This window comes from Rhinatrema bivittatum, chromosome 4 (genome assembly GCF_901001135.1).
Source record: "Rhinatrema bivittatum chromosome 4, aRhiBiv1.1, whole genome shotgun sequence".
Lineage (NCBI taxonomy): Eukaryota > Metazoa > Chordata > Amphibia > Gymnophiona > Rhinatrematidae > Rhinatrema > Rhinatrema bivittatum.
The window spans coordinates 219,500,040-219,521,647 of record NC_042618.1 but is presented as its reverse complement, the minus strand read 5'-3'; the positions used below and the strand labels follow the sequence as shown (position 1 = coordinate 219,521,647).

Genomic DNA, 21,608 nt, shown 5'->3' with positions numbered 1-21,608 from the left:
TCCCAAGGTATATTGATCAAGTGAGGTGAAACAAATCAGTTTGGTATGTTTGGTATGTAAGTACAGAGTCTGCCACAGATGACAGCATAGTCTCTTTTCAGGCTTTATTAAATGTATTTCCTCTTGGTTATTGGGTGATTTTAAAGTGCAAGCGGATCTTCCAATTTTTGGGAATGCACAGGTTTTGTATCAGTTATGGATTTTAAGCTGATTGTTTCTTCCCCTACTCACTCTGCTGGTCATATTTTGGATTTGGTCTTTTTTTTTTTAGTTGCAATTCCTTTATGTCTGCCATTAATTTAGAAATCCTCCCAGTCTGTTGGTCAGACGAGCATGTTGTGAAGTTTTGTTTGAAAGAGCAGCCATTCCTATTTGACAGTTTTCAGAAAGAAAGGACAATACAAGAAGGCTGACCTTGCTATTTCTGGAAATGGGATTAAAGAAAGATGTGGTTTTTGATACTGATAATTCTTTCTTCAACCTGCTTGATGTTTGGGATTTGACTCTCTTTCTGACCTATGATCTTTTGTTCCCTGAGAGAATTGGTGCTCTAGTTTTCCTAACCCCACACTGATGAGCTGCACGACTTGAAGCACAGCAGCAGACAAATAGTTACAGGCCAAGGTGGATAAGATACATTTTCAGATTCAAATCCAGGTTTATAAATTTGCTATACAGGAAGTCAAATGCATATAATTTGAGAATGAAATTGTTGGTGCAGCTGATAGTTCTAAGGCACTTTTAGCTGTGTTGGAGCGATTAGTTAGCTCCCCCTTGAGTAATCCTCTTACACTCTCTATTTTGGAGTGTACCCGTGTTGTTTCTTTTAATTTAAGGACAAGATTCTAAAAATTCACCACATGGCTACTGTTGCAGCAAGTGAAGATATGACCTGTAGCTTAGTACCAGAAAACTGTCCAAATAAGATGATGGAATTTGAGCCTTTAAGTGTGGAAGAGGTTCCTAGCCTCTTGGGGAACACATGGGTCGCTTTCTGTACTTTGAATCCTTGTCATTGTCCTAAGGGACATGTGTTTCCTTCGCAAATTTAGTATGAAAACTGTATTAGTCACTTTGTTAGATCATTTAAGACTGACCCTGTAAAATCTTTCCTTTTGGTATTAATGGATGTAATGAAGGCTGTTGCCACCATAGATCCCTCAATCTGAATCTCAAAGTTGGGTAATATAACTGGAGACAAAGCCATTCAGTGGTTCACTTCATTTTTTACTAATAGCTCTCAATCAATCAGTAGTCTAGAGACTTCAAACCCAGACCTTGTAGAAAGCTACATGCCACAGTAGGCTATTTTGTCTCCAGTTTTATTTATTATTTATCTCCACCTCCTGTTAGATATAATTAAGTCATACAAGTTTAAATTTAAGTACTATATTGATGTACTTCAAATTTACTGCCCTTGTTTGGATAGCCAAGAAGACTTTGTTCAATATCAAGTTAATTTTCAAAGGGCCACACGCATAAAAAACAGGGGTTACGTGCGTGGCTGGGACTTGCGCGTGCTGCGCGCATTTTAGAATGGGCCCAGCCACGTATGTAACTCATATTACACTCAGACGTGCCTGGCCCTGAGAAAGGGGCGGGCCAGAGGCGTGATCTGGGCGGGGAGGGGCAAGGTAGGGCGGGATGGAGGCCAGCCGGGATAGCAGTCATAAGCCACTGTCCCGGGGAAATGCACCTCGGAAGTCGGCCGGTGAGTGGAAAATACTTCTGCTCCAGAGGTTAGGGGTCAGGGTGGAGAGGGGAAATGGTAAGAAGGTTAGGCAGGGGGATAGGGAAGTTCCCTCCTAGTCCACTCCTTAATTGGAGCAGACTGGGAGGGAACTGGGGGAGGCCCGACTGCATCGCCTTGCGTAGGTTACAAAATCTCCCCCTGTGCTGGCACACGCATGTTATAAAATTGGCGCGTCCATGTGCACGCACCAGGAACCGTGCACACATGGAAGCGCTGTTGCGTTTGTGCCGCTTCTCGCCCTCGCTACACCCTCTCTAGCTTGGGAGCGACTCCCTTCGGCTCTGATGGACAGATGCAGCCGCGGCTTCTCCCTGCCTCTTGGTCCTGGTGTCCCCGGGCTGGCTTGACACTATGGATCCGCCATGCTCCTGATGACGTAAGGGCGCGCTCGCGCTCCAGACTTTGTACCAGCAAGGGCGCAAACCTCGGGGGTGTCCCCCTGTAGTGACGTCATCCATTTTCACTTTAAAAGGTCTTTGTTTGCTAACCTCTAATGAGTCAGCAAGGAACTCCAACAGGACTTGCTTCGGCAGTCCACGATACTTGCAACAACGATCCGAGTCAGCGAGGGGAATCCTTCTTCACTGCTCGGCCTTTTCAAACTTACCAGGAGTACCCGCTCCACGGGGGCTCCGCTCTCTCTTCTTGATTTCAGATTGCCAAGACGGGATCCGGTACTCGCTCCTCGAGGGCCTACGTCCCTGAATACTCAGAAGACTCCTCATTGCCTGGAAGCGATCGCAGACGTGAACCAGTGAGTTCTATTGTAGATAGAAATCGGTACTTGCTCCACGAGGGCCTACATTCCTATAACTCTGAAGACTCCCTTCCAAGATGTTATTGCAGGTACAGAGTTCGTAAGTTACATTGGCAAGATTGCAGATAGGAACCGTGCTCGCTCCATGAGGGCCCATGTTCCTAGAATCCTTTACAGACTCTCTTCTACTCTAGAAGCCATTTCATATACAGCTATTGTGAGTTCTTATTACAGATTGTTTATAGGAACCAGTGCTCGCCTACGGCTCCTGTTCCTGAATAGACTGAAGACTCTCTGTGGCATACAGACCATTGCAGACATCTACTATTGTGAGTGTACCATCTTGTATCCAGTATACCCTGTCTACTCACTACTTCTAGTCTCTCTCTACAACTCAGCAACCCAGAGGTTATATTCCAGTATCAGAAGGACTTCAGCCCTGCCAGACACAATGACTCACTTCTGCCACCACTGGTGGTTCAGCTTCCAGCCTAATATAGAACTATTTGAGTTTATTTCATATTCCTGCCTAGTTGGTGGTTCCTCTCAGGATCTCCTCCTGAGGGCGCTGTCATCTGCCATCAGCCCAGGGATTCACCATTTCCTGCAAGTGGTCATTCCTTACACTACTGTCACTCTGTGGGAGCTAACCACTACCGACCACTAACACTGCTTATGGAAGTATTACATAGATAGCTAACTCCTCTTTCTATGGGACTTGCCAGCAGCCTATATATAACAGATTGCTACTCCTTAGCGGAGGCATGATAGATTGCTATCTCAATAGCGAAGTACAATATATCTATTGTTAGCTCCTCTCCTCAGAAGAGTATCATTGAACAGATTGCCAACTCCTCTTCCCTGGGGAGTTGATCCATAACAGATTGCTACCTCTTTCCCTTATAGGAGCATCTAACAGCAGTTTGCTAACAGATTACTAACTCTGCCCTCCTGACGGAGTAAGCACTACAGACAGCTAACTCCTCCCCTCTGGAGGAGCAGATCATGACAGATTGCTAACTCCTCCCCCTTTCAGGAAGAAAGCAGAACAGATTGCTAACTCTGCCCTCCTGGCGGAGTGAGCGATAACAGATTGCTAACTCCTCCCCTCTGGAGGAGAGCGTAACAAGCACGCTCCTTTTAAAATTGACCCCTAAAAGTTTAGCGTAAGTCTCCAATTGGATAGGAACCAACAAATTAAGGACAAATTCCTCAAAAATGGAGATTATTTAGATTAGTAAATCAGGTATCCTAGCTATAGAATTTTTATCAATGTAAATGGGTGACTTCTAGAACCAAAAATCATTGTAAAGAGTTTGGGGGTGCTTTTAGATACTGCACAGTGTTTTGGAGGTTCATATTGCCTCTGTTTCGAGTAAGGCCTGGCTTCAGGCCTTTTCTGAATAATTCCTTATTTATGGAAACAGAGAAACATGACAGCAGAAAAAGACCATTACACCCTTTCCAGTCTGCCCATCCCCACAACTACTCAGTTTATCATCCCTACCACTCCCTCAGAGATCCTCTGTGTTTATTCAATGTCTTCTTGAATTCAGATACTGTCCTTGTCGCCATCTCCTCTATGGGGAGGCTTTTCCATACATCTATTACCCGCCCTTAGATTCCTATTGCGTCTACCCCTTTCACTCTCATCCCATGACCCCTCGCTTGAGAGCCTCCTTTCCTTTGAAAGAGGTCCACCTCCTGTGCATGGAAACATTCAAGGTATTTAAATGGCTCTATCATATCTTCTCCCCTATCCTGCCTTTCTTCCAGAACATACATATTTAGATCTTTCAGTCTATCCCCATATGCTTTACAAGGAAGACCACTGATCATTTAAGTAGCCACTCTCTGGACTGACTCCAAACAAATTATATCCTTTTGAAGATGCGTTCTCCAGAAATGTACATTGCATTCCAAATAAGGGCTTGCCATGGACTTATACAAGGACAATATCACTTCCCTTTTTCTGCTGACCATTCCTCTCCCTAGGCACCTAAGGATCTTTCTGGCTTTTACCATTGCCTTATCCACCTGTTTGACCACCTTAAGATCATCAGATACAATCATCCACAGATCATGCTCTCCTTTCAAACTTAAACTTTCACCCACAATACTATCCCTTGGGTTTTTGCAAGCCTAAATCCATAACTCTGCATTTTTGAGGATTAACTCACAGTGCCAATACCCTAGACCATTCCTCAAGCTTTGCTAGATCTCTCCTTATATTTTCCACCCCTTCCTGGCTGTCTATCCTGTTGCAGATTTCGCTATCATTGGCAAAATGGCTAGCCTTTCCCAATAATCCTTCAGCAATGTTGCTGACAAAAATGGGAAGGAAAGTACAACTTAATTTTCTCACAACATAAATATAAAAGCCATATAGAGAGAACAATTCTGCTACAAAATACTTCAATATCCCTTTTTTTTTTATAAAATAAAAACATTTAAATTAAAACAATTTCCATAAATTTTTTAATATGAGAATATAGAAAAATACTCACACTTTAAATGTTATCAATTGCGAACAGCATATTTAAATATTTTATAGATAGTAAGCACAGACAATTTTGAAGACCATTTCAACTATCATAATCAAGCTCACCAATCATACAGCAAACACATGCAATTTATTGATACATATGATTATGTATATACAAATGGCTAACAATTAAAAAGATAATGTTATGTCTGGGGGGGGGGGCAGAACCAAGATGGCCGTGTGAGAGAACACTACTCTGCACTGCTCCACTGCTTCCTCCCGACCCCCCCCCCCCCCCCCTCCAAACTTTTTAAAATTACCTGGGGGTCCCGGGAGCCATCTCCCGCTCTCGGGCCGTCGGCTGTCCCCACCTTGTTGCATTTGGTGGGGTGTCTTACGCTGCATTTGAATTATCTGGAAATATGTTACCTTTATTCACCTCTTTTATTTTCTTCCCCCCCTCCCCCCTCTTGATTTCCTCTATGATGGATGAGAGATTGATTGATTTATTTTTTTTCATTGTAATTTACTTATTATAGAATGTATTTTCCTAATTTGTACTCTCTATTGCTTTACAAACTATCACTTTGTTTTAATATTGTAAAACTCAATAAAGATGCAATTACAAAAAAAGATAATGTTACATGTAACATTACTAGTAACAAATAATATCTTAAAGCGTGCTTGATACATTGCTTAATATATTCTTCATCAATTGTTGCTGCCTTAAGTGAAAAACTGCTGCTTGTTCAAAAGATTCTCACTGGAGCTATATTCCGCTGACTACAGCGAACATGTTATCATGATCAAGCTATTAAGATTATTATTCCCGACAAAGATGTCTTCATTTCGCCTCGAGGAGGGCTTCATCAGGGGAAATGTATAAAAACTATGACATATATGAAATATGGTTAAAAAGGTGTTCACTGCCAAAAATATTCATATAGAGCCAATGTTTATAAATACATCCTACCTTGTATTTTTTGAATATTTATATGTATAGTCAACGTGTCTTCGATACGGCTGTCTTGCGTGTTATAATCACCACCAGCAAAAATAAAAATTTAAACTATATAAAATCCCGACATTTATATCATATTTAAATAATTATAGATTTAAAACCATAATATAAAAACAATTCATGATCTAAGATTCTTTTTTATTTGACGAATTTACTTTAATGGTGGCGATATTTCAGCTAAATGGTTACATTTGGAGCAGTGATTTATTTTTTCTTGGCATACAGAAAGTCCTGTGGGTTTGAACAATCAAATTGAATGGTCAGCCTTTTGGTAAGCTTCATTAAGATTGACATCGTATTATGGTCTGTTTTAAGATAAAAATCATTAAGGTTCATATTACAATGATTTAAGATTCTCCATAATCCATTAGATTTTTTGCATAATGATGGCAATATTTTGTTGGCCTATTGTTAAGTTTGAAGTAGCTACTTATGTATTTTGGGCATACAGAAAGCTCTGTGGGTTCAAATATCTAATTGAACGAATTTGTTTTCAGTAAGTTTGGTTATGATTGACATCTTATTATTTATAGACTATTTAAAGATGTAATTCGCCAGGCACATAAGTTGAACCATTGACGCATTAGTCTCGTTTGGAAAATTACTCTGGTGAGATCAGGATACTAAGATATGTGCTGTTGTTTCTATACATATTTTACAAGTAGATACTTTATAATTGTTTTTATACTATGGTTTTAAATCTATAATATGTTTAAATATGGTATAAATGTAGGGATCTTATATGGTTTAAATTTTTATTTTCACTAGTGGTGATTTAATTATAACGCACAAAGACAGACGCATTGGAGACACATTGACTATACATATAAATATTCAAACCTAGTCAAACATTTCAGGGCCTATACCAAGGATGCTCAATTTAATTATGTCACCTATGTGGAACCGTGTCAAAAGCCTAACTGAAATCTAAGTACACTACATCTAGCACTTTCTGCTATTCCAACTCTCTGGTCATCTAATCAAAGAAATAGCTCTAAATTTGTCTGACAAGATCTATCTCTGGTAAAGCCATGCTGTCTTGGATCTTGTAATCTACTGGATTCCAGAAATGGAATGATCCTCTGTTTTAGCAGCTTAGGGGTTTATTTTCCTACTTGCATTATGGCCTTTTTGCATGCAAAAAGCACCTTAACACATGTGAAAAGTAGAGATGTGCTTCGGGTAAATATTTCATGTCGGGCTTTGTTTCGAGCCCCCCCAAGGGAATTTCATTTTTCCTGTGGTTCAGGGTGTTTTTTTCGGGGGCCATGATTTTCGGGTTACTGCGCACTAACCCGGTAGAGTTAGTGTGCACTATTGGGAGTTAGTGTGCACTAATGGGAGTTAGCACGTGCTAACTCAAAAATGAATTTTTTCTGAAATTTCGGAAAGGCAAATCTAGTAGTTAGGTTTTTATATCTCTATAGGAGGCCCACCTAGTAACTCGAGGTGAGGTTTAGTTAGTAGTGTAGGGGTTAGGGGCCACTTTGACATGCAGAGTGAGAACAGTGCACTCTTGTTAAAATGTGATGTCCTTTGGAGTGAGGAAGCTCACACAAAGATGAGATTTGTTCAATGTTCTCTCAACCTAGCTCAACCTAGCTCAGGTAGAGAGTCCATCAAGCTAGGTTGAGAGAACATTATACAAATCTCATCTTTATGTGAGTTTCCTCACTCCGAAGGACATCAAATCTTAACAAGAGTGCACTGTTCTGTACGTACGTCTCACTCTGCATGACAAAGTGGCCCCTAACCCCTACCCTACTACCTAAATCTCACCTTGAGATACTAGGTGGGCCTCCTATAGAGATAAAAATACCTAACTACTAGAAGAGCCTTATAACTAGTCTCTCTCTCTGTCTCTCTCTCTCTCTCTCGCTCCAATAATTGTGGTATTACCAAAACATTATTGTGGTAATAGGGCACATTGTGATAAATAGGCTATTACCACAAAACACACCCCTCTTCCTATTGCATGCAATAGTTTGATGAATCTAGCTCTTAGTGTGGTTCTTTCACAGCTTGACTATTGTAATTCCCTTTTAGTGGGCCAGCCAAAGAAAACTTTGCATAGCCTATAGATGGTCCAACATGCAGCAGTTCAGATGGTTTCCAGTTGCAATTTCTGAGGGACCATATGACTCCAGTATTTGTCAAGCTACATTGGCTTCTGTTGCCTAAATAGTTAGTAGGCTAAGTAGGAACCTCTCCGGAATGCCCTCGTCCCGCCTGCCATTTGTCTGGCTAACTATTTAGCTGGATAACTAGTTATCTGGCTAAGTGGTGGAAGATCAGTGGGGCCAGATATTCAGCTGTCGCTACTTAGCCAGATAAGTACTAACATATCTGTCTTAGTAGTGCCACTGCTGAATATCACCCTCATTGCTATTTTTATTTATTAGCTTTTACTTTTCATTTATGTATTTGTATTATTTTGAATTATTTATATTATTGCATTTGTTGTTTTTTATTATACATTGCCTTGAACTTTTGGGTTAGGCAATAGGTAAATGTGCTTAAGTAAAATAAATAAAGTAATTAATTAAATTCCTACTGAATTACAGGATGTAAAAACAAGTTATCTGGAATTGCTGCTTTAATAATTTACAACTGACGGATGTAGAATCAGTGTTTATCTAACTGAAGAACAAATTGACATAATATCAATAGAATCTAAATTCTCATCTGTATTTACAAACTAGCTTCTGTTTTACTTGTTCACTTCCCTGTAGTTTTCGTGCACACACACATGCATATATAGTGTTTGTTTTATTTTTAGCAGGGATTTGCTGAAAGCTAGGGGAAAAACTAAACTAAACCCAACTCCATGTGCTTCTGCCCAGCACTTCCTGGTACACAGGGGCACAGCTCTTGGTTTTTTCTGATTCTACATCTATGGCAAAGGCCACAAAATCTGAATTTGCCATTTCCTTCACAAACGAGGGAAACCAGTAAACCAAGGGGCAGTCACAGGAGGAAAGAGTCAGACTGGTTGTAAGTGCCCATACAAGGCCTCTCTTCCTTCTTCCTGAAGAATAGGCCGAGCAGATAACCAAGAATTCCCAGATGCCTTTGCGGTATTGTAGCCTGTCAAAGGTGAATGAACTTTGAGTGTTTTTCTGAGCATGACTTGCAGAATATCCCTGAGATCGACCTACTGGCAGGCTCTGCAAAGCCTATAATTACAGGCCAGGAAGGCATCAATGACAATATCTGCACCACAATACATGGAAACTTATTTTGCAGGAAATCAGGATGCAAGCTTTTGTCTTGCAGATGCCTCTTTCAAAGAACAGAAATCAGTTGAAAAGAAGATCCTGTGAGGTTACAGTTTTCAAGTAAACCCTGATGCCAAGAAATGGAATTCATGCTGAGCTTCTATTCAAACACCAGACTTGTTACCTGTTTATACAACAAAGAATATCAAGAGAAGAACAGAAGAACAAAGCCAGCAAAGTCATTGATAAAGGAACTTTTATCATGGGAGGAGGAACAGGGTTAGAAGAATTCTTAGTTGAGGGAGGTCCTCACAAGCATTTCCTATACAGGATAGATTGTCATGACAACAGTATCATGTGTTTGTGGGCGGATACACCTTTCTGGAAGCTTCGGGAATGTTGTAGTTTGATTATATAAGTCAGGGCATGTCAGAGATTCACTGAGATGCAAGTTACTACAGATAGAGGGCATAGTGCATCTCACAAGAACACTTGTCTTTTAAGAAGCCAAATAAATTTGATTAAAAAAAAACCTCTTGCTGATTTTGAGTGTTCTTGTGCCCTAAGCTTTAAGTCCAGAAAAAATTAGACATTCCCCACGTATGAAGTTTCACCATCAGAGCTGGGATTATGGGGGAGGGGAAAGAGGGCGGCTGCCCTGGATGTCAATCCCAAGGCAGGAGCATCATCAGCAAGGCTGCTTTTACCTATGGGCTCAAAATCTCAGGTAGCAGAGATCTGCCCTCTGCTTCCTACTCCAGTCCCTCCCCTCCCAAACAGCCTGCAAGGAACTGGATGGGGGAGGATGTGAGCCTGGAGTAGACAGAGCACAGGTGAAAGAAAAGAAAAACCCTCCCTAATCCAATCCCTTCTCCTCTTTTGTGCCCCCCTCCTATCCTATCTGCAGGTATCAGAAAGAGGGGGGAGGGACAGGACATGACAGCAGAACAAAGAAGAATTCAGATTTTATCTGCATATTTCTATTTCTAATTTTGTGATCCTTTATTCTGAATTTGGTGAGGGTCTGTGTTCTATGGGGTAGATTTTAAAAGGTTGCGCGCGGGAAAGTTATAAAATAAGGAGCCGGCACACGCAAGGGGGTGCACAATTGTGCACCTTGCGCGTGCCGAGCCGCGCCGCCTTCCCCCATTCCCTTTCCCCTAACCTGACCTTCCCACCCTTTCCCCTAACCTTTCCCTCCCCCAGCCCTACTCTAACCCCCCCAAAATTTTTATTTTACCTTTTGCGCCTGCCAGCACGCAATGGCCACTATGTTGGAGGCCTCTGTCCCCAACCCCAACCCCAGCCCCGCCCCTTTTTGCAAGCTCCGGAGTTTTGCGCGCGTCACCGGGCCTTTATAAAATAGGCCCGGTGCGCGTAACCTTTTTAAAATCTGGCCCTATATGTGTAATGGAGGTGAAATATCCTGCTAGCATGTAGGTTCTGTGAAGGGATCTGTAGTAGTTCAGCTTGTTCTGTTTTTCCACTAGAAGGTGTATTGGAGGTCAATATTCAGTAAATTGCCAGCAGCAAAGTTATCTGGATAAAGTTATGTGGATGATTTATGCCAAATATTCAGCAGGAAGAATCACTCACTCAATATGCAAGGCTAGAGTTACCCAGATAAAGTTATCCAAGTAAGTCAGCCCTTAGCGGCTTATTAAACTATGGTTTTTAAAGTAGCCTGCGAGCCACTCCAATCCCTCTCCCTCCCTCCCAATGCCCCCAATAAAATAGTAATCAGCCTGCGAGTAGCCCCGATCCCTCCCCCTATTTTGACATCTATCCTGATCCTTCCTTCAACGCACCCCAACCTCCAGATGTGTACAGTTAAGCCAGCCAGAGAAGAAGAGGTTCTGTCTTTCTCCCACTGGCTTCAGTATTAAAGGGTGGATTTTAAAAGACATGGCCGGGCCTCTTTGAAGAGGTGGGCCGGAGGGACTGGCGGGACAGCACCACTGATCGCTGTCCCAAAGACCAGGCTGCTGGCGTGCGCAACTTTCTTCAGCTCTGGAGCTGAAGTAAGTCCTGAAACAAAAACATTTTAAAAGCTAGGTAGGGTTTAGGGGGTGGGGAGGGGAAGGGAAGGGAAGGGGAAGGGAGGTAGGGAAGGGAGGTAGGGTAGGGAGGTAGGGAAGGGAGGTTGGGTAGGGAGGTAGGGAAGTTCTCTCCCAGTCCACTCCTTAATTGGAGTGGACTGGGAGGGAACTGGGGAAGCCTCGAATGTGTCGACGCGAGGAAACTGCAAAAGAGTCCCGTCCCCCCCCCCCCACCCTGCGCACGCTGCCCAGACATTCGCACGTGTATTATGAAATCCGGCGTGCATGTGCGCATGGCCCACGGATTTTCTAACATGCGTGCACCAGGCTCGTCCATGTGTGCATGCCGGGAAGCGCACGCACATAGATGCACGCACACGCTGAAAAATCTACCCCTAAATGCCAGTACAGCAGAGAACTGTACTGTTTTATTGTTTGGTTTATGAGAAATCGTAGCATTTCAGTTTTTCCATGTTGCACTGCATACAGTCTGATTTGTTGCAGTTTTCAGTTCCGCTTTTTTATCTGCACATTTTTATTTAAACTTTATGATCATCTTATTCTGTATTTGGTGAGGGTTTCTCTGTTTCACATATGTAACCAAGGTGAGGAATCCTGCTAGCATGTAATTTCTGTATAGAGATTTGTAGCAACCTGGCTTGTTCTGTATTCCTAAAAGAAGGTGAATGGGTGTTTTAGATCCTGCTGTAATATTTGCAGTGTTGCCTTCTCATAGGTAAGATTGTTAATGCTTGAGTGCTGGCATTTAGTGCTGTTTTGATATGTAAATGTAATTCACATATTCTCATAACTTTCTGAGGGCCAAGCCCACACCCAGCATGTGTTACAATAGACCTAATTCCATATGGGTTCCAAGTGTCTTTTTTAGGGTTTTCTGGCTGGGACTATAGCAATACATGCACTAAATAAAACCTTTATGTTATTGTGATTTTTTTTTTTTTAATTTGCAATTTTTATTGTATTCCTTGAAACAGGTAATAAACCAAACACAACGAGGCCCAAGGGCCGAATTTTATCTCAGAAGACTGTACTTTGTCCTTTTTCATATAAAATCTGCTATTGCATAAATTTTTTATTATGTGTGTGAGGGGTGCAGCACCTGGCTGTAAGGTTTGCCTAGGGTATGCCCTGATTAGCTGTGGAGGCTGAGAAAGGAGGAATGACAGAAGATCAACTAGGGAATGTAAAAGCGGAGCTGGGGGATCATTTGGGGGATGTGAAAGAAGGGTTGGAGGAGGGAGATAAGAGAGAGGTGATGTGGGACGAGATTGAGCAGGGAATAGAGGATGGGTGAGAGGGAGAGGATAACAGGATCCGTTGAGGGTTATACGAAGGGCTTACGGTAAGAAGGTATAAGGTGGGGAATGTGAAAAGCACTAGAAGAGGTGAGGTAGAGGAGAGGGGCTGGAGAGGTGAGAGGAGCTGAGGGCTGTAAGAGGGGATCAACTAGACAGGGCACAGGTTAAAAGAGTGGGGCCACTGAAGGGGAAAAAGTTAAGAAAGAACGTCCTCTGGAGGGGGTAGAGGTTGAAAGGACCAACGGGAGATGGTAGAGACTGAGAGGAGATCTGCTGGCATGTGGGGAAGATGAGAGGGATGGAGAGGGACCTCACCTCTGCTGATTTCTTGTGGCCGTCCTCTGGGGGCCATGTGAATTTTGCGGTTCTAAAATGGGGTCACATTGGCTTAATATTTGAGAAGCCCTGACCTATGTGTTTATCCCATGCTCTGTTGAACTCTCTCACTATTTTAATAATTTATTTATTTAAAAAGCTCACATTGCCCACGCCCACCAAAGTTTGGGGCGTTTACAATGGAAACATACAGAATAAAACATTCAAAATAAAATGATCACAGTGGGTTAAAAATACAATGGCAAAAATAAAGGGCAAACGAAACTGTCAAATAAGAATAGACATAGAATGGTTTAAAGAAATTGGACTGTGGACGTAGAGGAGAAAATGTATTTATGGGTCCAGAGCGGGGGTCCCGGTGTGATCTTTTACTCTCGGGCCTGCGGTGCGTTGTAGAAATGGTGCCGGCGCCATTTTGTTTTTTGTCCCCCGACGTCAGGAGCGTAGGAGATCGCTCCCGGACCCCCGCTGGACCCCCAGGGACTTTTGGCCAGCTTGGGGGGGCCTCCTGACCCCCCCAAGACTTGCCAAAAGTCCAGCGGGTGTCCGGAACGACCTCCTGCAGTCGAATCGTGTTGCTGTATGGCCGGCGCCATTTTGCGCCGGCCGTACAGTGGTCCGGGAGGTCCGGGAGCGATCTCCTATGCTCCTGACGTCGGGGGACAAAAAACAAAATGGCGCCGGTGCTACCTTTGACCTGTCATATGACAGGGCAAAGGTAGCTGGCGCCATTTCTACAACGCACCGCAGGCCCGAGAGTAAAAGATCACACCGGGACCCCCGCTCTGGACCCCAGGTAATTTAAGGCATTTTGGGGGGGTTCGGGAGGGTGGGGGATTTATTTTAAAGGGTCGGGGTGGGTTTTAGGGATGTTTTAGTGTGCTGGTTTTCCCGCCCTCCCCCGATTTACGATTTACACGATATTTACAAAAACAAAACCGCGACGATCCGATTCCCTCCCCCCCCAGCCGAAATCGATCGTTAAGACGATCGATCACACGATTCACATCTCTACTACCAACTACTCTGGAAGGGCATATGCATTCCATGTTTCCACCACGCTTTCCACGAAGAAATATTTCCTCATATTCCTCCTCAGTCTGTTTTCTTGGAGCCTCACATTCAAATGACAGCAGAAAGAAACCAAATGGTCTATCCAGTCTGCCCAGCAAGTGGCTTATGGTAATAACTGCTGCATCGTGCAGGTTACCCCCATGTATTCTGTTAATGGTAGTACATGATTTTTGTGCATTGTTAATACTTTTCAGGTATTTGAAGATTTCTAGCATATCTTCCCTGTCCCTTCTCTCCTCTAGTGCAGTGGTTCTCAACATTTGTTAGGCCGGGACACACCTGACAGATGGTTCTCACATGCGTGACACACTGAACATGTGACCATCACAGGGCTAAATGTAAACATGCACTCTGCATCCACAGGAATCCCCTCAACCCCCAGCAATGAGTGCAGAGCAGATCTAGGGCATTACCCTGTACAACTCGCCATACAAAAAAGATATTCTGGTTCTGATGACATCCCAGTAAAAGCAAAACAAACTCCTTTACTACCACGCACAATAGCCTTCCTTATGAAAAGACAGTAATTTACCACTAATGCATATCCTATTGAGAAAACACAACAAATAAGATTGATACAAATGCCTACATGCTAGTAAAATACCTCACTTCAGTCACACACCCTTCACCAAGTACAGAAAAACCACAAATTATAAATATGGAGACAGAAACTGGAATGGAAAACAAAAAAAGCCACTCTGCATGCAGTGCAAACCTGGAGAAATGGAAAGAGAAATATAGCACCTAACAGACTCTCAGGATTTGCAATAATGCACACAAACTAACCCGCACAAAGTTACACCTGCATTATGGAACACACTCAACAGTAACAACCCTATCTAAGAAACACAACTATTAAACCAGGCCCTAAACACTAATACATTTCCTATTGGGAAAACAGAATAAGCCAAGCTGCTATAGAGCCCCACACAGAAATAATTGTAAATCTATACTAAAAATGTTACAAAACAGCTGCTGAACAGAATAATATCCAACAATTAAAAACTCATAAAAATTATTAAAACATGTCCAAATATCAATAAAATATTTCAAAACAGCAGACATTGCATAATACCCAATAATTAAAATGGCAATCAAGAAAAAAAATTTAAAAAGCCACCTTACTTACCCTCTCCAGCAACTCTCCTACTCCTTTCCCTTCCAAGCCAATAGCACTCACCAGAAGCAGCAAGGGCTGCTGAAGCCCTGTCCTCACAGTCCTCTTCCTTAGCGCCCACAACCAGTCACTTACACATACACACACACACACACACACACACACACACACACACACACACACAATTAGACCCCCACGAACAGTCTCAGTCTCTCTCACACCAGTCATCTTCCTGACCAGTCTCTCTCTCTTACACAGAAACACATCACCTCCTTGACCAGTCTCTCTCTCTCTCAATCACACTCATGGTCTCTTATATACAAGCTCTCAATCACACACAAATGCTCTCGCACCCATTCACACCAGCTCTCACCCAGGCTTCCATTCACACCCACAAGCTCTCACCCAAGCACCCATTCACACCAGCTCTCACTCTGGCACCCATTCACACCCACATGCACAAGCTCTCACCCTGGCACCCATTCACCCACACACACAAGCTCTCACCCAGGCTTCCATTCACACCCACAAGCTCTCACCCAAGCACCCATTCACACCAGCTCTCACTCTGGCACCCATTCACACCCACATGCACAAGCTCTCACCCTGGCACCCATTCACCCACACATACAAGCTCTCACCCAGGCACCCATTCACACCCCCACACAGAAGCTCTCACCAAGGCACCCACACACACAAGCTCTCACCCATGTATCCATTCCCACCCACAGACACAAGATCTCACTTAGGCACACATTCACACCCACAGACACAAGCTCACCCAAGCACTCATTCACACCAGCTCTCACCCATGCATCTATTCAAACCCATAGACACCAGCTCTCACCCATGCATCCATTCACACCCACAGATACAAGCTCTCACCCATGCATCTATTCACACCCACAGACACAAGCTCTCACCCATGCATCCATTCACACCAGCTCTCACCCAGGCTTCCATTCACACCCACATACACACAAGTTCTCACCCTGGCACCCATTCACACCCATAGACACAAGCTCTTACTTAGGCACCCATTCACATCCTCAGACACCAGCTCTCACCCCGGCATTCATTCACACACACACCAGCTCTCATCAGGGCACTCATTCACACACAGACACACCAGCTCTCACCCAGGTACTCATTCACACACAGACACACCAGCTCTCACCCAGGTACTCATTCACACACAGACACACCAGCTCTCATCAGGGCACTCATTCACACACAGACACACCAGCTCTCACCAAAAACTTCTTCCTTCACTGAAGGGATGGGTTCCAGTTCTGCCGTGGGTATGGGCTCCTGTGGTGGCCTCAGTTGGGTTTCCTCTTCGCCGCCACTTGGATGGGCCCCCTTGGTGGCCTTGGTCTGGGTCGGGTTTCCTCTTCACCGCCACTGTCCTGTGGTGGCCTTGCTTGGTCGGGGTCGGGTTTTCCTCTTCACTGCCATGGGAATAGGCTCCCGTGGTGGCCTTGCTTCATCGGGGTCGGATTTTTCTCTTCGTCACCACAGGAATGGGCTCTCGTGGCAGCCTTGCTTCGTTGGAGTTCAAAACTGCTATTCTTCCCATCTGACCCCCGGGCTAGGCGATGCCTGCCTCACCGGCCAATCAAAGGCTTCCTCCCTTCTCCCTACTCCCACGGGCAGGTAGAAGAGAGGAGGTTTCTGATTGGCCTGAGCGGGGGCAGGCAGAATGAAGGAGGCTTCCCATTGGGCAGTGGGGGTAGAAAGAAAGGAGACTTCCAATTGGCCCGCGGGGGCTGAAAAAAGGAGAAGGAAAGTACAATGGGGCAGTAGGACACCGAGAGACGCGACACACCTGCTGGTGTTTGGCGACACACTGGTTGAGAAGCGCTGCTCTAGTGTATACTGTACATATATAAATCTCCAAGTCTCATAAGGCTACTGATGTAGACTCCACACCATTTTGGTAGTCCTTTTCTGCACCACTTTCACTGTGTCTAGGTCCTTCCAGAGGTAAGGACTCCAGAACTGATTTGGGGGTAATGTTTTAGGGGTAATGCTGGCACATTCTGTTTATCATTAATTTGGTATATTGGGCACTTGGGAACTAAGCCAGCATTAAAACTATCAGGTAGGTAACTTGTGTTACAGAGGCAGTTTTCACATGACTTAGTACTAAGACATCTTAGCCCTACAATGTGATCTCTCTACCTTAAATAACTGTTATCTATCTTAAACTTTCTGTGAAATACCCCACAATATGACTGCTAAACCCCACACTCTCTGTGACTCACAATTACCAATCATCACTGCTTTAAACTAAAATTGGAAATCAGATTTTCCAAGCAGAGGTAAGAAGATTCACATTTAACATGAACTGAATCTGGACAGAGAGCAGTGAGTTGAATGTTGACATAGTATCAGAACTCCATCAAAAACCCAGGTTCAAAGGGGTTAACGTTGTCATTGCTATCTCTGCCCTCTACATCTTGGCTATGCTTTCTGCTCTACAAATGAATACAAAACAGACACTCAGGACAACTTTTCCCCTTGAACAGATTCCTTTGTGTTTGCCTGCCTATGGTTTTGAGTGTGCTCATCTTTGAGATTTTCAGACCCAACAAGAGTATGATGTAACAGGCTTGGAGGACAGCCAAATATGGGCACAGTAGAAGGAAGCTAAAGCAAGAGGGAGATTGATTCAGCATAGTTAGAAAGTCCTAGGACAGGAGGATCTTCCGAATAGGAGAATAAAGGAAATTAGATTATTTGGAGGAGTCATAGGGTGGATCTATTGTCCAATATATGATGCCAACAATTATCGTAAAAGTGAGTTATTACTAGAGTTGGGTGTGATATTATAATGAGAAAAAGAGAGAGGAAAGGTGAGTAATGTGCCATGTTTCTATCTCTACATACAGGAGTGAATTTTCAACAGAGTTACATGTGTAAAAGTAGCATATATCTGGGCAATTTTCAAAGCCCATTTATCCATGTAAAACCTTTGAAAATTAGCAATATGGAGCACCTTTTCAAAGGAGTTATGTGCATAAAGTAGCAATTTTCAGAAGCTCATTGAGTAAATTTTCAAAGCAGTTAAACGTGGAAAAATAGCATATATGCATATAATTGCATACATGCTGTTTTATAATCATCGAAAGTATGTGTGTATTTTTGGTTTTGCATGCACATTTTCCCAAAATTATCAAATATGCATTACTCAAATGGATGATTCTGAATTAAAGTTCAAATCAATTCACCCAACTTGCAGGGTTTGTAGCTGGAAACCCAACTAAAGTTAAGAATCTTAAACTATCCAATTATCTTAGCCACTGAGCTGTCTTTTAAAAATCTATTCCCATACATATTTCTGTAGGGCTATGTAGTGCCATGATGAAACATCCCAATGTCATATAATGGAGAGCTTCCCTTCAGCATCTAGGCTTGCCATAATCTTGCATTCAAATTTCTCTAAGCACCTAGCACCTCAGACTGACCTTATGGATCAGGGCACCAAATAAATACAAAATGAATTCACTGATTAATGATTGAATGAATTAAACACTGCTACTACTAACATTCTTTTTGTTGTATTTAAAATTTTCTTTTAAATTATGTCATCCAGAGAACGCTTTAAAAAAGCCATATAATATTATATACTACGAACACATTTATAATATTTATGAATTTAGAAAAGGGTCAAGCCATGGTTAGTTAAACTAAACCAGGCTTGGCTTAATCCAGGGAAGAGGAAGAGGACCAGATCTAAACTGGATTATTTTTGCCAACCTTCATTTAGGTACATTTTTTCAGCGCCTCAAAATTATAATCTTTGGACAGTTTAGTAGTCTGAGAACCAGCTCTTACCTCATACGTGCTGGTAATGCCCAACCTGTAGAAAACTGGGAGGAAGATCTCTGAACTAATGACAATCACGAACGTGTAACTGATGGCAAAGATGGCATACATGGCCCCAAATCGATAGACCTCCGCGGGGGTGCCCAGGACAGTCACTGCAGACATGAAGCTGGCGGTGAGGGAGAGCGCCACGGGGACGGCGGTCATGCTCCTGCCCCCCATCAGGAAATCTTTCGTAGTTTTCTGGCCACCGCCAACAAACGCGTAATAAATGCCGATGGCGGCAGAAATAATCAACATGGCAGCGAATACCACGTAGTCCCAGACAGTGAAGGAGCCAGTTGCATTTGATGTGCTCATTTTCCCCTTGCGACAAAGAGCTTAGAATTTTTAACCCCTTAATATAACCTTTTTCCTCAACTGAAGCAAGTCTTTTTTTTAGTGGAGCAAGTTTTAATATATATATATATATATATATATATATATATTTCAATAGTTTTCTTCTTCTGGAGAATTGCAACTTTCTAAGGTTCTAATTCGACCTATTGCCAAACAAAAAAGTTGCACTTGACAGTAGCCAGGCGTTCAGTCTGCTAAGCTCTGCATCTGCCGTGTATCAGAATGAGCACATTGTCAGGTAGTGCTTGCTGCATATGTACCGCTGAGATCATCCAGTGTTTCCTGGTTCCCACTCAGCTACCTTGTCAGGTTATAAAGCTGGCCTAATGACGAGAAGCAAGACAAAAAGAAGGTTGTGCAACTGCAACCTGGTCAGAGGGAACCCCGCCTTGTGGCTGCCAATCCCTTTTCCCTCCAACTTTGGGTAGGTTCTATGTCATGCCAAGCGCTGCATAGTTTCTAATATCATCCGAGCCCAGAAAAATAAGGCAAGCAATAAGTTTAATGAATAAAGGCTGATATAATAATCCCGGCTAATATAAAGATGAAAAAAAACAAACTGTGATTAACCTCTAACTTGGAATGTTGGCTGTCACCAGCCTGCTGTGCAATCCATTTTGCTGAGACAAGCTCAGATTTGTCCAGAGCGAATCATCTCCTTTCTGAATTTCAGGACCAGCTGGCTCTGAATTTAAGGAGAGTTGATGCGGATGTTTAATTTGTGCCAGCTTGTATTTGCCCAGCTGACTGTGGGCAATTGGGTAGCAATTCAGGTTGGTAATATCTCACTAGACGGCAGTACCTATTCCACTTTTTTTTTTTTTGCAGTAGCAGCAGCAGCATTAGAAAAATTTCTGCAAACTATAAAAAAAAAGAGTGCCTCTCCTTCCAAATCATAAACCAGGTCAAAAATTTAAAATCGGGGTTGGCTCAGATTTTAAATTACAACGGGTAAATTTTCAGTTGGGTGCATAACTGCAAAAGTGCCTGTGTATTTTTAAGCCCCATAAAAAAGCCGATTTTCAAATCCAAGGTACCCACGTACATTTGTCTTTGAATGTGCAGTTGTTATTCAGCTTCATGTGTGTACACTTCCAGGTTTCAAAGCATTAACATATTTTAGGTGCCTCAGTGACTTAACTATTATGTGCACACATTTTTTACACGTGCTTTTCCCAAACATGCCTATCAGATATGCAGCCCAACCCTTCCTCATATTTCTGTGGCAAGGAAGGTTCATTTTGGGGGTAATTTTCAAAGGAGTTACGCGCATAAATGTAACTTCTATTGTAGCAATTTTCAAAAGCCATTTACTCACGTAAAGTGCACTTATGCGAATAAATCCTATGGACGATTCAATGGCATATATTGTGGCAATTTTCAAAAGCCCACTCACTCGAGTAAAGTGCATTTACATGCGTAAAACCCAGATTTACGCATGTAAATGCTTTTTAAAATCTGGCCCTTTATTTGTACCAGGAAAAATGCTTTGAAAATTTACTTCCAAATATTCACATTATCCAGCTCCTCACTTTAACCATAACAGATACAACATGCCCAAACTGACAATCGATGCAATGACAGAACTAAAATAAGCTAGGAGGGGGTAATAAATACAGAGGGGGAAATCCCTCGGGTAGTTGCAAAAGAAGGCTTATGGTGTCGGATCCAGATCCTGGTAACAACTGAGCTGGAAGCCCAAAGGAACACAAACAAACTGCAGCATCAAAAGAATTAAATAATTTAATGGGATAATTTGCACATGAAATTCAGAAAATGTTGGCATGGGTTGGTTATGGACTATTTTACAGTTATTTTACGGTGTTTTTTCTTTATTTAAGCAAGTTAAAATAAAGTTCCAAGAACAAACAAATTAAGGGGGTTATTTTCCAAGCCATGTTGTGGGCTTTTTACACTCTTGTACTCAGTGATGGTCAGAGGAAGATAACCTGATGAAGCTCAGAGTTTGACCCTACAAATGATTTTAGGCAGTGATCACCAGCAGGGAGAGGGAAGGAGGGAGTGAGAGAGAGCACACTTTAACAGGGTGAATAAGCTTCTCAATATAAGTAGCACTATAGATGGGCACATTCAACTCAGGGTGGGTTTGGCGGGAAGGGGGTGTTACATGCAGAGTCAGAGGAATTAACTGCAAATTTGATATGAATGATGAATTTCTATCATTTGAATCAATGAAAGGTACAACAAGAGGAGCTGATTTGTACAATTAGGGGTAGATTTTTAAAAAGTACGCCTGCG

The 21,608-nt window shown here is 42.8% G+C and overlaps 1 protein-coding gene across 1 annotated transcript in view; it reads right to left on the bottom strand.

Moving 5' to 3' along the window:
- LOC115090520 (sodium-coupled monocarboxylate transporter 1-like) overlaps positions 1 to 19,617 on the bottom strand; it is a 96,007-nt gene extending 76,390 nt beyond the window's left edge. The window contains exon 1 of the mRNA XM_029599721.1: positions 18,960 to 19,617. Coding sequence (XP_029455581.1) covers positions 18,960 to 19,310 — 351 coding nt within the window. The 5' untranslated portion in view covers positions 19,311 to 19,617. The remainder of the gene's footprint in view (positions 1 to 18,959) is intronic.
- Between the last annotated feature and the right edge of the window lie 1,991 nt (positions 19,618 to 21,608).